The 16,541-nt window shown below is 37.4% G+C and overlaps 1 protein-coding gene across 2 annotated transcripts in view; it reads right to left on the bottom strand.

Moving 5' to 3' along the window:
* cdh4 (cadherin 4, type 1, R-cadherin (retinal)) overlaps nt 1-16,541 on the bottom strand; it is a 231,056-nt gene that overhangs the window by 70,269 nt on the left and 144,246 nt on the right. The window contains exons 1-3 of one of the 2 annotated variants that reach the window (XM_079597008.1): nt 9,965-10,083; nt 7,944-8,170; nt 520-708 (exon numbers count right to left, since the gene is read on the bottom strand). In XM_079597008.1, the coding sequence (XP_079453134.1) occupies nt 520-708; nt 7,944-8,170; nt 9,965-10,007 (459 nt within the window). In that variant the 5' untranslated portion in view covers nt 10,008-10,083. Of the gene's footprint in view, nt 1-519; nt 709-7,943; nt 8,171-9,964; nt 10,084-16,541 lie in introns of those variants that run through there. The other variant, XM_079597007.1, reaches the window with a different exon arrangement.

Here is a 16,541-nt window from a genome sequence, read left to right as displayed (position 1 = left end):
GTGCCAATCTACCTCCAAGCCCCTTCCTCATCAACCCTTGACTCAGAGAGGGAGCACAAGTCCTCTCCTTACCTTAGAAGGGCTCTCAGCGGCAGACGCAGAAGAGCTGTCTGAAAGAAGGCCCTTGAAAATGTTCACCTGTGATACTGCTTTTTAACCTCTTAGGTTTCTCTGCGGTTCAAGAGATGCGGTGAGGAAAGCTCTGTCTTTCAGAAGAGCAAAAAAAAGAAAGAAAAAAAAAAGTAAAAGCTTCTGTGAGGAGACATGAGAGAGGCTTGTTCTTTTATGTCTCGAAGGGACACAGTGAAACTTGAGTTGTAGAACTGTCTGTTCTCAGAGACACAGCTTGCCAAGATCTTGAGACATTTCATTCATGGCTGAGTGTCATATCTGTTTTACTAATAACTGAGCAGCATCTGTCAAAATATTCTATATGATATTGTGTTTAATCAAAATAAACAGGACTAATCTTCCATACTGTTTACAACAAGTAAGCTTTGAGCCGAAACCGTTACTGACCCTGACAAGAACTTGAGGGAAGGGTCCTCTGGAGTTTTCAGGCACGTTGATTGGTGGAATGACCCAGTCTCGCTTCTGTCGCCGCAGCCCATTGGACGAGCCTCGCTGGTGTTGTCGTGGAAACGTAATTAGCCTGGGATTGTGATAGTGGTTGTGGGAGGATCCGCCATAGATACCATCACCAGCAATCTGTGGAGAACAGATATCTTCAAATTCACACACATAGAAGGTACATTAAAAATAAACTTCAAGAAGCTGACCCAGAAGCTGACGCTATAAATAAGATCATGACGATATAAAAGAAAAATCATAAATGAGTTCTCTTTGATTCCTTAAATGTTTTTCATGCAACATAAATACCGTAGGTTAAATGGGGAACCAATGGTGACTGGAGACAAAATAAGATATTCTGAAGAAAATTTGAATTGTTTTTGTCAATAATACTAGGTTCAAATAGGTTCATAACCCATAGATAAATGCCAGAACTGATCTACAATTTACTTATACAAAATCTAAAATCAAATGTCAGAAATTTCCACATGAACAATTCTATGTATTTATTTATTTTCAAAATGCTTCAAATTACTGTCGGAAATTTTAATAAAGTTTATCCAAATAGTTTCATATAAATTTTATTTTAATATTATTTATATACTATAGTATTAATAATTTAGAATTTATTTTTTATTTTCACATTTTCAGTTTTTTCTTATTTTCATTTTCAGTTATTTTATATTTATTTTGATTAACAAAAACTATTTTAATAGTTTTAATTTACAACAACAACACTGGTTTGGGTGGGTTAATTTTTAAACTGCCTAAACATAAATATCTGAATACTTCATATTCAAAATTAAACCTTGTCAACTAAAAGTCACAATTTAGTCCAAGTAAAATTGACCAACGAATTAATGAATATGACATGACGAAATATTAGCACTGTTTAAAAGGAAGGGGAAACTGTTAAACCGGTTAAGCTCAGTTTTGGTTTCATTTTCACTGTGTTCTGTTCCTGTTTTGCCTGCCTTAGTTCTCTAGTTAGATTTAATTTGTTCTCATTTCCCTGCCACTAGTTAGTTTCCATGGTTATTCATTTAAATTAATTAGATCACACCTGTTTGCATTCAGTTCATTTATGTAAGCCCTTCAGATCTTTCTGTTCATTGTCTGGTGTTGTTTATGTTTTGAGCGCACCATTACACTGCTATGTTTGGAATGCTACCTTTGTTATGTTATTAAAGTTACTTTGTTATTTGCACACTAACCTTCTTCCACATCTTCTCCGTGGACTAAACCATGACACTTTGAAAAAATAAAATCACAACTGAGTACTATTTTAAGTTATAAAAGATCAATTTAGACCGATCAATAGAAGGTTTGAAGAGAAAAAAACACACCTTTAATAGAACATACCTGTCCAATTACTACTAATCACTCATTATTTGTGAGGCAATGGTACGAAACAGGCGTGGAACGGTACGTGCACACCTGAGCCCCGAGCCAGGATCGTAAACATAGCTGTGGGGTTTCTGCTAAAACGACCAATCAAAATGACAAATCGCGTCAAGGCCTTTGTAAACCAGCCCTTATAACACAGCAATACCACAGTGACGCATACCATGACATTTCCTCATGGGTGCCCAGTGAAAAAGATTGATGGAATACCACATCAATAATTTAGACAAGAAAAACTAGAGCTGCCGCTGACCCTTACTTGATTCATCCAAAGGCCAAGGAAAGGGCTGAAGCGACCAATCAAACAGCCACCGTTTTTCAAAGCAGCTGACTGTGTGTGTGGGGAACGGGACTGTCCTGCGGTTCATTTAATGTCTTTAGCGCTCATCTCTGAATTGTCAGCTTTTCATCCAATCCTGTGTTGCTGCTTCTCCCCCTGACACCTCGACGTCTGTGGCACTGCATTTTCGAGCCGAGGCACATTCGCCAAATCCCAGTTCTCTCTCTCTCCCTCTCTCTCTCTCTCTCTCTCTCGGTTTGTCTCGCGTCCCCCCGGCGGGGGCTGCCAACTCAAGCATGCGTAGGCAGGTCAGCCTATCAATGTCTCACAAACACGGTTTGTCGGCAGAAGAGCTCGAACAGATGTGAGGCAAATCTGAGCAAACATATTGTATTTTTTTCCCTCTTTTGTTTTAATTTTTCACAGCTTGATGGCTCTGGCTGCAGGGACTCGGAAAATGGAGGGATTGTGTCGTGGCAGGGAGGGAGCGGTGAACGAGTGAGGAGGGCAGCTGTGAGGCGCTGATAAAATCACTTCCGCCTCAGCTCTGCTCATCCACGAAGCTCACAGGTACCTGCTGCAGCGCGAGAGAGAAGCTGCAACGAGACCTTTCGGGGGGCGGCAGGTGGAATTACTGTGCATAAGAGGGTGAAATAGAGAAAGAAGAGGTTGGAGAATGAAAAAAAGAGATCGAGGGGAAATCAAGTTGAGCAGTGAAGGCTAAATAATCCTCCCAGACAAAAGACAAATCATAAGGCATTCAAAACTCCTGCATCTACACCGCAAATTCGGCACTTGGCAACGTCTGGATACAATGGGTGATGCGGAAAACGTGGATAGGGTTGTGGAATTCGGTATTAAAAATGGAATTTATAGAATTTTTATAATAATAGTTTAGTTTATGCAAAACTTCAAGGAATATCGCACCATTTTTCTTTCATATTTATTTTTAATAGTAAACCTGTTGTGCAGCACTTTGTAAAATAAAAGGAATTATCATTTGATTGCATTTTAAAAGATTAATTAAATTGCTAATGTGTTGTGCCTTCATTCGATTACCACAGATTTTAGATAATACATTTGTATTCAATCATAAATCCAGAAAAAGATAAAACAGAAAACAAGGAACTCCTGAAAAGACATTTCATTTCATCATTTGTAAAAATGTTAATAAATCATTAAATTGTTAAAGTTTTGTGAATTAAAACAGAAATCAAAATCCAGAAATATATATATATATATATATAAAATAAATAAATAAATACAAATAGAAGAAAGAAGGAATTAAACAAAATGATTTTATAGGTCTCTAGACACCACATGCCCGGTCAGCAATGTGACCTTCGTGAGGACGCGTGCAGAGACACGCCGAATGTGTTCGAACACAGACAAAAGCCTTATCTCTCCCCTCACAGATCTGTTCATTAACGCGGGGTATTCATCATCTCGATCTGTCTCTCACTCCATCCCTATCGCTTTTTGCCTGCTGACAAACATTGGGACAGACATTGGGAGCTGTGATAAAGACCTTGATTTATCAATCAGCTCTCCCTGGCACCAAGCAAGCATTCCTCCGAATGTGTAGCCAACAGCACGGGAAGATCCAGGCTGGTTTGATGCATCGCGTGGCGGCGCCAATGAAAGGCGCAGACTTACAACAGCATGCCTAATGAAAAGTCTTATTCCTCTGGTAGGGCAACAAGCACTGCACCCATTACAACAGACAGTGAGGAAAGAATAAACTAGAACAAGCATGTTGTGTTGTGGGACGACGCACGGCAGATGTAGGGAATGTGCAGCTATGTATACGTGCATGCATGTGTGTGTGTGGGCGCATTTGGGAGTCAGCGTGTGTGAAATGGCTGCCTGGATTGCCCTGAGCTCCCGTAGCTCCAGAAGAACCAGCCCTGCCAGCTGGCTCCCCATCCCTCCCTGCTGAGAAGAAACCCGTTTGGGCATCAGTCAGCCTGCAGCTCTGCAGCAGACATCTGGAGGTTATTGTTCTATTGGGCCGCATTGCACTGCTTGCAACCCTGTCTGGAGTTTTTCCATTACACGCCAGTTTGCCACACGCCACTCATTTGCTACTTTGGTAATCGTCGGGAGGAAGCGGAAATGCACCTGGATTTTCACTGAAGTTCCATTATTAAAAAGACAAGAACAAAGAGTTAATCTGGGTTTATAATTAGTACTGCAAAAGCGTTTCGCTAATTGTGTCGAATGAGACTTATGAGTCAGCGTTATTTTTGAATTATATATATACTATTATAGCATTTACAAAAAAAAATTCACAATCAGTAAACTCCAATTTCTGAACACAAGAGTCTTATGGGTCGTTTCTTTTTTGTGAATCAAAAACATACATTATAAGCAGAGAACTCCTACATTCCTAAACAAATGAAACGTATGAGCCTGTTCTTTTCAGAATTGCAGATGTGTGGACAAAATGTGCGAGGAAAAAATAAAATAAACATACCATGCAAGTGTAATCCTACAACTGAACTAATTACTTTTTGAGCCGTTTTTTTTTTTAGTAATTCAAAAACATACACCATTACCAGTGTAGTCCAATTCCCTAACAAATTAGTCTTATGAGACTGTTTTTTTCATTGAATCAAAAACATAAACACAATAAGAGAACTCCAATTCACTAATGCGTCTTATGAACAAAAACATAAACCGAGACCTGTGAATTTCTATAGTTTAAAGAAAAACAAACATTCCAAACTCCAGCTCGGGCAGATGAGGCTCACATCGAGCTAAATGCCAGCCAAAGAACTGTACTGGGTATTTTTAGACCCGAACCATCCAAAAGCATAGAAACTTTGCTCAATAAAACATGTTGTGGGACAAAGCGACTGCACTGTTGTGTAAAGCACTCTCTGGAACTTGTAAGCCCGGAAGGAGATACAACAGAATAGACTCGAATGAAAGCTGCATTTGGATCAAACCAATGAAAGTCATGCCATCCAGGCAAATGCCATGCAAGTTGATAATCAACTAAATGCAACCTACTGACATTTACGCTCAGCAGAGCCACTGAGAATCACACTGAGGGATATCTTTGTTGATGCACACTTGATGAAAGCTAGCTTCCATATTAATGTCTTTCAAATCATCTCTGCTAGTTCAAAGTAACAAAAGAATGACTTGCTTACTTTGTAATTGAGGCATCTTAGTTTAATTACTTTTATAGAAACGAGTCATGGCGGTGTGCACGCGCACATTTATTTATGTAATGTCTGTTCTTTTAAGATGACGCTGATCTTAATTTAATTGATCTCAGCTCTACCTCTAAATATATCTCATTTCAAGTTTTTCAAGACAAGAGGCTAAAACAGATTAAATAAATGCATGGAAAAGTAAAAACTAAATCTATGTTGTCTAATGGGAGGTCAAACTTCCAATCAGCAAAAATAATTCAATGTAACATCCCCATAACCCCTTACTAAATAGGTACTATCATTGTAAGAGATGGTAATCCCATAGGACTTATTTGCCATGATTGTCATAATCAAATACCATGGTAATAATTACATAACACAGCTTTTTATAATCAATAAAAAGGTATTATCTTTGTATGATAATTATAATAATTATAATGATCTAAAATAAATCATTAATACATTATTGATTAATTTATTTAATTAATTACAACTATTATTATTAGATAATGTATAGAATTACATATACACTTATATGTAATATATATTTATTACTTATATGTAATTACTTATATGTAATTTATAACTTATATGTAATATATATATATGTACATATATATGTACACACACACACTGTACAACAACAATGACATTAATAATTAGTATTAGTAGTAGTATAAGTAGTACATTTATATAATGTACATATTAAATAATAACTTTTTTTAAATTATGTATTATATTAAAAATTAGAGTAATACAAAAAATCAGCTTGGTGTAAAAAAAAAAAACCTGTTGTTGGCTAGGCACAAGCTAATATGGCTAGCACCTACATACTTACATGGCTTTCAGCAAATCAGTTAAAGAGTGCTGAGCAAACCTTATGCTACCTAATTAATATTCATTAACTCAACTGATAAGCTTTGTAATAATGTCCCTTTGCTTTGTCAGATTGCCCTGCTTTTTGGCACTTCAGTGAGTGATTCAGGGAGAATTAGTTTGTGGAAATCACATCTGTCATGACTTAGAGACAACACATAGGAAATTCTGGCACGTAAATAGATGCAAACACATCTTCAATTCTGTAATACTCTGAGAGCTAAACTACTGCATTTTTATTTAGATAATTTTTTCCCATTAATTATTTATAATCTCAACTAGGTCAAAGAGTTGCAAAGAGTCATCTCCCATGAACACCCATGTATCTTCTTGCTGTGTGTGTGTGTGTGTGTGCGTTCGTCCTTCAGTAAGGAGACATTTCTCTCAATGGCCGTGCAGAAGGAGAGGACATGTGCGAGGTTAGGGACACGGGGATAGGGCTCGCCAGACCAGACTCCTGGATCCCAAGAGGATCTGCATTCCTGCTTCTCTGCTTGGCATTTCTAGGTCACTTTGGATGCAGAAACAGTCCGATGCCAGTGGGAAAGACATCTATATAAAGCCTGTACACCTCATCTGCTCTACACCAGAGCGCAGGACATGAGCATGACAGCCACATGTATTAAAAGTTTAATGATACTTGCCAAGCAGGACACATCGTGGCAGAAGTGAGTGTGTGTGTGTGTGTGTGTGTGTGTGTGTGCGCATTGGATGAAAATGACTTGGATGAAATATTACTCCTTTCATCTTTTGTATAAAAATTACATTTGAGCATTCACTTTCATAATCAGATCATGACTTTTGGTGTGTTGCCAAAGGCTTGTGCAAACCCTTTAAAAGCACTCAACACGTGACAACGGCGTCTCTGCATACTGTACATGCACGAGAGGGCGAAACAAAATGTAATCAATTTAAAAACTGTAACTAGTTTTCAAATTCTGATGATTGCTTAAACGTAATAACATCTCGCTCTGTTATTGAATCTCATTCTTGCTGTTGCTATATGGGCAAATAATTACACTGAGACGACACATCACCTCCCCCCGAACCCCCCCTAAAACCATGAACTCAATCAATGTACATTATTTCATGCACTCCATTACTGAGCTGCTAGACTCACAAATGGCTTTTCACAGCTGAAGAACTAAAAAAACTACACATGCACACTAAAAATAATACAATTATTCTAAAATAAAGTTTTTGAAAGAAGTTTCTTATGCTAACCATTAATTTCTTAGATACATAAATATTCTGAAATAATATTACAAATGAAAAATAACTGTTTTTAATATTGTAAAATGTGATTTATACATGGCAGGGATACATTTTTATCAGCCATTCCTCCAGTCTTCCGTGTGTATTGATCAATTTAAAGCATTCTCGCAGCATAAAGTATGAATTAAAAAAATATACTTATCCCAAACTTTTGATTGGTGGTATATATAATTGACAGTATATGCAGGTATAAATTATATACTATACTATTCAGAAATTAAAGTAAGTTTTTTCAAAAGAATTTAATACTTTTTTTCAGCAAGTATGCATTAAAGCTCTCTTTAAGTGGTTCAGGTAAAATTAATTGCCGCAAACAGACAACTGACACAGGCAACACATATTCAGAAATAATATTACACATAGTTTGTCCTTGCCTGGTTAATAGGAGGAGATATTGGGTGTCCGGCGAGGGCCAGTTTAACAGTGGTCTCCCAGATATACTTGCTCACGCTGTCTCTGGCCGTCACCATGAACTGAATCGGTTCGGTTAGATTCGTCACATCTTGCTCTGCGTACAGAGAGCCATCCGGCCGAACGCTGAACTTTGGGTCACTGCTCTCAAAAGAAACCTCCTCTATTTGCTGACAGGTTTCGAACTCCACTGCAGGGAAAGAGAGAAAGAGAAGGTAAAGGGTGAGAAAAACATAAAATAACAATGAAACTATTTATTGCTGGCAGATGCAAAAACTGTTCAAAGCGATCTTATTTTCAGACAACATTTCATTGCTCGTGCTCGCACATTTGTCATTGTCTATCTCCTCTACTATGCTTGACTGCTTATTAAATGAAACATCATGGCTATATACAATAAAAACATACTGTAGTTATTAAAACTAAGGTGGACAGGGCATTATTGATTCAATACTTCATTCAGCCACATATAAAAACAATAAATAAAATGAATTATATATCTAATAAATGACGGGCTATAGCTAAATCCAATAATATAAGCAATGTACGGGATAATATGTAATAGAAACACAAGACACCATTTGTCCAAATGTGCAAAACATAACTTAAATCTGATAATGTTTTTATATATATATATATATATATATATATATATATATATATATATATATATATATATAATGAATTTGAACTTCTCTTAGAAACAGATTCCTCAGAAGGCAGAAGTGTCACAATTCAGTTTCTCTAAAAATGTAAAAAGGTAGCAAACAGAATGAGTGAGTCATATGCTTTCTCTCGCTATGGTTGTTTGGAAAGGGTTCCGGTCAACAACAGCAGATGGTCCGTTCAGTTACACCTGAGGGAAAGTTCCACAGCTTCAGCTCTACTTAAAGTGAGCGAGCGAGTGAGCAAGAGCGCGAGAGAAAGAGAGAGAGCCATGTGCCACGTCTAGATTAATCACAGTTTAAATATTGGAGCTCTCTTTCACATACACCAGAAGTTCATTCCTACAACTTTAGTAGACCATATGGGAGACCAAGGCTAGTTTTCACAATTTGTACACCAGTAAATATGTCTCAGATTAAGTTCATTTTAGAAAAGGCAATCTCTGTATAGACACATTTATTAAAGATTCTATTTATAAAAAGCTACTGAACAATTCCACTATTAATGCTCAGGGAAAAAATATATACAGTTAAGTGAACACATTGACAATAACAGAGCATGTTGTCACACTATATGGGATAAGTTAAAACTAGGGCTGCAACTAACAATTATTTTAATAATTGATTAATCTGCCTTTTTTTTTTATTAATCGAAAGAAAAAGAAAAAACAATATACATTATATATGTTAACATTAATGGTAGGCTAGCCTATTCCACATCCTGCCCAATGCTGTCCTCCAAACAATGTGTAATATAATAAAGCCTATATGAAAACAAGTGTATGTATGCTGTACAATGAAACAAAATAATAATAATAAAAAGGTTAAAATATAAACATTACATTCTAAACTTAAACAACTTAGGCTACTATTTTAAAGCAGAACTAAAACGACTAAATAAAAAAAGATAAAAAACACAAAATGTTAACTTGATAATGTTACTGCTCTCATAAGATACCTTGTGTAACATTTCTATTTTTAAACCTACACTTAATTTCGAACAAAAATTGCACATTTTAGCTAAATGTGTATTTTGGTCAGAATTAGCCTATTGAGCACCTTGCGTCTGTTTGACGCGCATGCGTGCACCGGCGCTCGTTCATTGAAAAAGTCGCGGGACTTTTAGAACATTTACATATAAGGATATAACCATAAAAAGTAAGTTACACGCTGAGAAAAAACACGTGTTAGATGCGTTAAACAGCACACGCACGCATCTGTTAAACCACGAGAGGGCAGTAAACGATTCAGAGTTTGTTCGAAGGGTTTAAAATATAACGTTAAAGCATGTCATGTTTCGGACAACTTGGATTATGTACCTTTCCCGCAGCACCTCACTCTGTGTCCTCCGCTATTTTCCATATGCGTTTTGTCATAGAAATGGGTTATTCGCAACTGTAAAGCGACGTGACTGGCTGATGATGGTTTCCGAGCACAGCGCAGACACGACTAATCGATAATCTAATTCGTTGTTGATTACAACAACATTTACGCATTTGTCAGATGTTTTTTATCAAAAATGATTTACATTGCATAAGGTATTGTATTAAGTTCACACATTCCATGGGAATCAAAAATTCCATTGGCATTGTTAGTGCAAAGCTGTAGTGCTACAAAAATAAACTATGCAAAAAAGAATTAAGCAATTGTTTTAATTTGGAATTCAAAATAATTTAACATTATAAGTAACATTTAAAACACGAACATACTGAAATTTTAGTTAAGAAGAGAATATATATATATATATATATATTTTTTTTTTCAATTTAAAAGCTAGGTGTTTGAAACCAACATATAAAACCACCAGAGAAATTGCACAATTTTACTGCCGCAGAGGCATAGCCCTTGTGACAACCAGCCCCAGTCTCCATTATGCTTACAGCCACTTCAGTTGCATATTGTTCTGAACCATAGTCTTCACAGACTACCAGTTGAGGGTCAAAGCATTCCAAATAGATTTGAGTGTCGCTTCTCTCATCTCTTTCATCCCTCAGGATTGAAAAGAAAGAAAGATGGAACTAAAATCACTTCCTACTGATTTTATCTCTCTTCCAAAACCCTGCTGATAACAAGACAAATTGATTTCATAAATCACTGCGGGACCAAGTCACTTGTTAAGAGTGCTGGGCGAAAAATGTTTGAAGAAAAAAAAAAAAAAACCCGTCCATGGAATATCTTGCACGACAAGCTTTTTATCAAGCCATCTATCCAATTTACCACATGGTTTCCTGCCAGAAGATGCACCAAAACAACAGGCTAATAAAGCGTAGAATCCATTTCACCAATTGCGCCATGGCTCGCTCAATGCTCCGGAGTTTTGTCTGGTGAATAATTGCAAATGGGAGGGGAAGTGGCCCAGATGCACTTTTCAGAATGAGCACCAAACCACTGACACATGAAAAGCACGCTGCCTACTTTAACAAGCACTGCTAAAAACTAAAAACTAAAATAAAATGCATCATACTTTGGAGAATCATAGCATTTTACTCTGTCAGTTCTCCTGAAGATGTCTAAAAGATTTAAATCAAGAATCAAGAGTGATTTTGCAAATGTCACAAACGGTCTGAATACACTAATTGGAGCCTGTTGTTGATGGAAAAATTGTTCATTTATTTTAAGCATCAACAAAAAACATCTGCCAGCAGGGAAAGATTAAAAAACACAAGCATGATAAACAAAAGAGAGATTGGTGTTTCTGTGAAGCAACAACGACAGTCAATGTTTTTCTAAATTAGGCTAATTTGCTTTAATGGAACAAGCTAATTATTGTCATTGAAGGCTTTTTATCACTCCACAACTGACATACAGAGTAAACCTGTGGATCAGGGGACAGGGGCTAAACTTTGGGTGTTTGCATAAGAAAAACACTGGATCCAGGAGTTGGCCAACATGATATTGTTGTGTTATGAGATTGGATTTTGGCATTGGGAACACAAGAATGGTCAGCCTAAAAGTGTTATTATCAAACTGTGGATGCAAAATTCTCTTACTTTCTGCATTGGTCTCTCTCATTTCATAACGACAAACAGGATTGCACAGAAATCCACCCACTAGTCTCAGCCTCGGATGGGCTTATACTGTATTATGCATTTACAGTACCATGCATATTGATCCTAGAGACCTGCTAACATACAGATATGGACAACTAACACAAATGTGTTTGTGCTGGTCTTTTCAATGTGTATGTTGACAGCCTCCAGATTAGAGTGCGGATCGGGCCGCATTTTTCTGTCCGAGCCTGGCCCGCGTCCAACAGCAGTAACCGAACCCGACCCGAGCCCGACAGGCATTAAGATATTTTTGTCTGAGCCCGATACAGTTAAAATCTCATTTTATCATATGACACATGTATGTTTGTTTGTGTGTGTGGAAAGCCCGCTTTTATTACGCAACTGTAGGAAGGCATTCGGAAATGTCAACAGATGAGAGCATCACCGCACACGGGGCAACAAGCGCACGTTAACACAGGCGCGCGCACATTATGCACGTGTTTCGTTGTCACAGCAACATAAACACATTTCTGCACACTGGAAGACGGATGTTAGGGTAATATTTTAATCACAAAAATTTAAAATGTTCAATGCCTTATCGCGCTGATGTGACCGAGCCTGACCTGAACATCTTTTCTAAATATCCATCCTCTACTCCAGATACAGATCACATTTTATTGGCAAGTGTAAACAGGAAAAACTTTGGAAAAACTTTAAATATTGAAGTTACAAAAATATCTCCAAATACAGCTGTATCAAACACTGCACAACTCCAAGTAACATACAATAGTGACGCACAATAGTATGTTTTGTTCCTGAACAAATAAGGGTTTTTGAATTAATCGGTTGAATGGATGATTCAAAGACTCATTTATGAAGACTTGTTTCATTCCTGAATTAATTAGTCTAGCTATTTTGACTGTATTGTTAAATGAATGATTCAATGACTCAATGAATCATTCATTCAATGTGTAACTTGTTTAGTTTAGTAACTTGTTTTGTTACTGAATGAATCAAAGATTTGAATAAATCAATTGAATGAATGATTGAGTGACTCACTCATATAGGCACTTGTCGCCAACAGTAACAGTGTAACCAGCAGGAAGAGTTACTGAAAAACCTCGCCATTAACACAGAGTGACAGCCTGTTGATATTTGCCTTCTGCTATACTGTGGAAAGTTTGATCCAATAAAACAGACATTTTCTGTCCATGTAGGAGGTTCTTGCAATAGTAATTCAAAACAGGCAGAAATATCGCCATGTGAAGTACAAAAATCCAGTATCCAGTATCATATACAATTACAATTCCTAATTCAAGTCACAAGCTTTAACCACAGCACACATGAATAAAAAACAACAACAACAAAAATACATTATCGATTGACGTTTCAGATTGCACACGGTAGCTTTATTGAAACTGCAATTCAGATTTTGGAATGCCAAGGTCTAGTGTAAGAAGAGATGTGGGAGAGATATTAATTTATTGACCAAGAAGTACGAATAAGAGAAAGAAAAACGGGCAAGAACTAGATGATTGTGTCTGTCTGACTCTGTGTGACTGTGTGTGAGTCTGTAGAGGGGGAACACAAGAACCGCTGTGTACTTGCAACACAGTAAGACTGTTTTAAACAAGTTAGTATTGTGCTTTAAAGGTGAATCGTGTCATTTCTGCAGCTATAGGTGGATGGATGAATGGAATGAGGTATGCAGAGAGAAAATGAGGACAGACAGGACAGATAGCTAGGACGACAGACAGACTGGATGGATGGATGGAAAGATAGATAGGTTAAGGCAGTTCAGGAGAGCAGCTGCATTTGATGCTCTCCACAGGCTCCCCTGAAGGTCATTCAGCCCTGTGCTTACAAACAGACCAACATCACAAATGCAGGAGCTTTACAACATGCACTTTGCCTTATTGGGTGGTGTGTGGAGTGGACACAGAGAGGTGTGCAAGGGTCACCTGGGGCTCAAGATGAAGCCTTCTCACAACATTATGAATCAACTGTAAGTGGGAAAACAACTCCTGCAATATGGATGGGTTTCTGAAGGAGGTTTGTGGTTTTTGCTCGATGTCTGTAAGCTTTAAGTCCATCTATATGCTTGCATGCACCTAAACATTGTCTTGTAAATTAACTTTTAACAGACACATTTAAAATGTATCTCTCTCTCTCTCTCTCGTCCGGGGGGAAATTAATACAAAAATATTGATGGCTCATCTTGTACTCAACACATTGTTTTGTGTAATAAAATGCTCTCTGTAATAAGAAGATCCCCAATTCCTGAATTCTAAATACCACCTGCCTATTATAAGAGCCTTAGCAGATGACTAGCTTTCAAACAGACCACACAAAATACAAAAAGGAAATCAATGGGGAAAAAATCCTGACTTGGCCATAACATACATACATACATACATACACACACACACACACACACACACACACACACACACACACACACACACACACACACACACACACACACACACACACACACACACACACACACACACACACACACACACACACACACACACACACACACATACACCCATACATCCATACATCCATACATCCATCCATCCATCCATCCATCCATCCTTCAAGTCATAGACAATGATTTTGTCTGAGCTATGAATACAAATGTAAACAATAATAGAATTCATTATATTCTCATTTTATTTGTCTTATCATTTTAGTGTAGAATGAGTAAAGCTGTTTGTTGTTTGTATTATAGAAATGTTCAGTGACCTACAGTAATAGCCTTCCTAGTGATGCAAATTACTAAAAGTTTTTATGAAATTTTGCCGTTTTGATTTGATCATGATTCATGTAATTCATAACTGATTGCGACGAGACAAGAAATGTTTGTGTTTTCGGCATATTAGACATGAATAAGAGTGAATGTGGGCACATTTTAAAATAAAATATTTTCAAATAGTTCAAATGAATTACTTCATAACTACAATTAGACCTAGAACTTGTTTTTACCATTCTTATTGATTTATTCCCTTAAATCCCTTTTAATCCTTTAATCATTTCATTCCTTTATTATTTAATAATAAATAATAAGGCATAAGACCTTCAAATGTCCTCCTCTAACTTCCTGTTTCAATTGGAAATATGCACAAGGTTTGCTGTCAATAACACCACGTCATTGGTCTAAAATATACTGTATGACTGCCGCAGTCAACATATTTGATTTGAGAGCCACATTCAAGATGACAATCTTTAGTAAATAATGAAAAAAAAAAAAAAAACACTATTCAAAAGAATGGGGTCAGTTTTGTTGTTAGTTTTTGGAAGAAAAACTACAACTTTACAGCTCAAGAGCATATGAGTTTTGAAAGACATGAAGGGGAGTAAACAATGGATATTTTTTTTAAGGTGAACTATCCCTTTTAAATGTTCCCTGTCTAAAATGTTGGCTATTCCATTGGAATGATGGGGAAAAAAAAGGGTATTGTGTTAATGTATTTGCAGGAAAAAAAGATAGTCTTTCCCATTACCCCATGCCTGATCAGGTCCACCTGCCACACCACTGCAGGTAGTACTGGGAAAAAGGGGCATGACATTCACAAGACATCCACACACACAACTGCACAAATACACAGTGCAGATGTGTGCGTGCGGCCGTGCGCACACACACACACACATCCACGTGGCAAGGTCTTCAGGTCTGGTACCGAAGGGCTGCATTGTTCCGCTTGACTGACGGAGGAATAATGTACGGCGGCACAGAACTCTCTGTACGACCAGCAGACCCGCACAACACAAAGACAGGGGGACAGTGAGGGCACCAAACTGTTACCCTCGCACACACACACGCACGCACGAACCCAGACACACACGCACGCGGATCCCCCCTGACCCAAACATTCTGTCACTTTTGACAATGGCGGTTATGCTTGATGAAGCGAAGTGGGTTATAACACTCGCCGGTGCTGCTCTTTGCCGACTTACATATAACGGTGAAATTGAACTGCGAGTGTGTGAGTTATATGACATTCACAGATGTGATGTTACATGCTTAGGAGATGTTGAGTAACATGTGACATGTATTTATAGGTTTGGAGTTTGAGGGGTAGTTTGTGTTTTTTTGGGTGGGAGCTACTTTTTATTCAGCAAGGATCCATTAAATCGATCAAAAGTTACAGTAAAGACATCTATAATGCTACAAAAGCTTTCGATTTCAAATAAAATTGTGTTTTTATGACTTTTTCTTTTTATTCATTTAAAGAATCTTAAAAAATGTAGCATGCTTCCTCAAAAATATTAAGCAGCTCAACTGTTGGTGACCCAAACATCCTGTCACTTATATAACACACTATAATACGTTTCGACGTTCTTCGACACCTCGTAACGGTGAAATTGTCCTGCATGCGAGTAATATGACATTTTCAAATGTGACTGTCATATTGTGTGCTCAGGACATGTTGAGTAAACATTTTAATACGTCTTTTTTCGCAACTTTCACTTCGGAATGACAAAATCTAACAAGTTGTAACGTGTATGATAGGTCTGGAGTTTGAGGGGTAGTTTGTGTCAGGAATACAAGCTATGGCAGAGAAATTGGACATGCTTCAAATCCTCCTCACGAAGCCACATGACTAGACTGCTAATTAGTGTGAATGAACCAAAACACTTCTGTTTTTTCTTCCGCACACAGCACTTTTTGTGTGATGCTGCTTGGTGCCTGAGACACAAATATGTTGTAAAAAAACATCTATCTACTCTTTGTAATTTAATGTGTCTGTCTGAAAGAGCTCATAAGAGCCATCTTTTACTCTTTAGCCTTGATCAGTGAGGTCCTGCAATGCCAAGAACTAAATCAGCAGGTCTTGACACTTGTCCACAAATCAGAGGACGAAAACATTTAAGTGAGTTCACAACTCTGAACTGAACC

This window comes from Phoxinus phoxinus (assembly GCF_949152265.1).
Source record: "Phoxinus phoxinus genome assembly, chromosome: 22".
NCBI lineage: Eukaryota > Metazoa > Chordata > Actinopteri > Cypriniformes > Leuciscidae > Phoxinus > Phoxinus phoxinus.
This window is presented reverse-complemented; position numbering and strand designations above follow the sequence as displayed.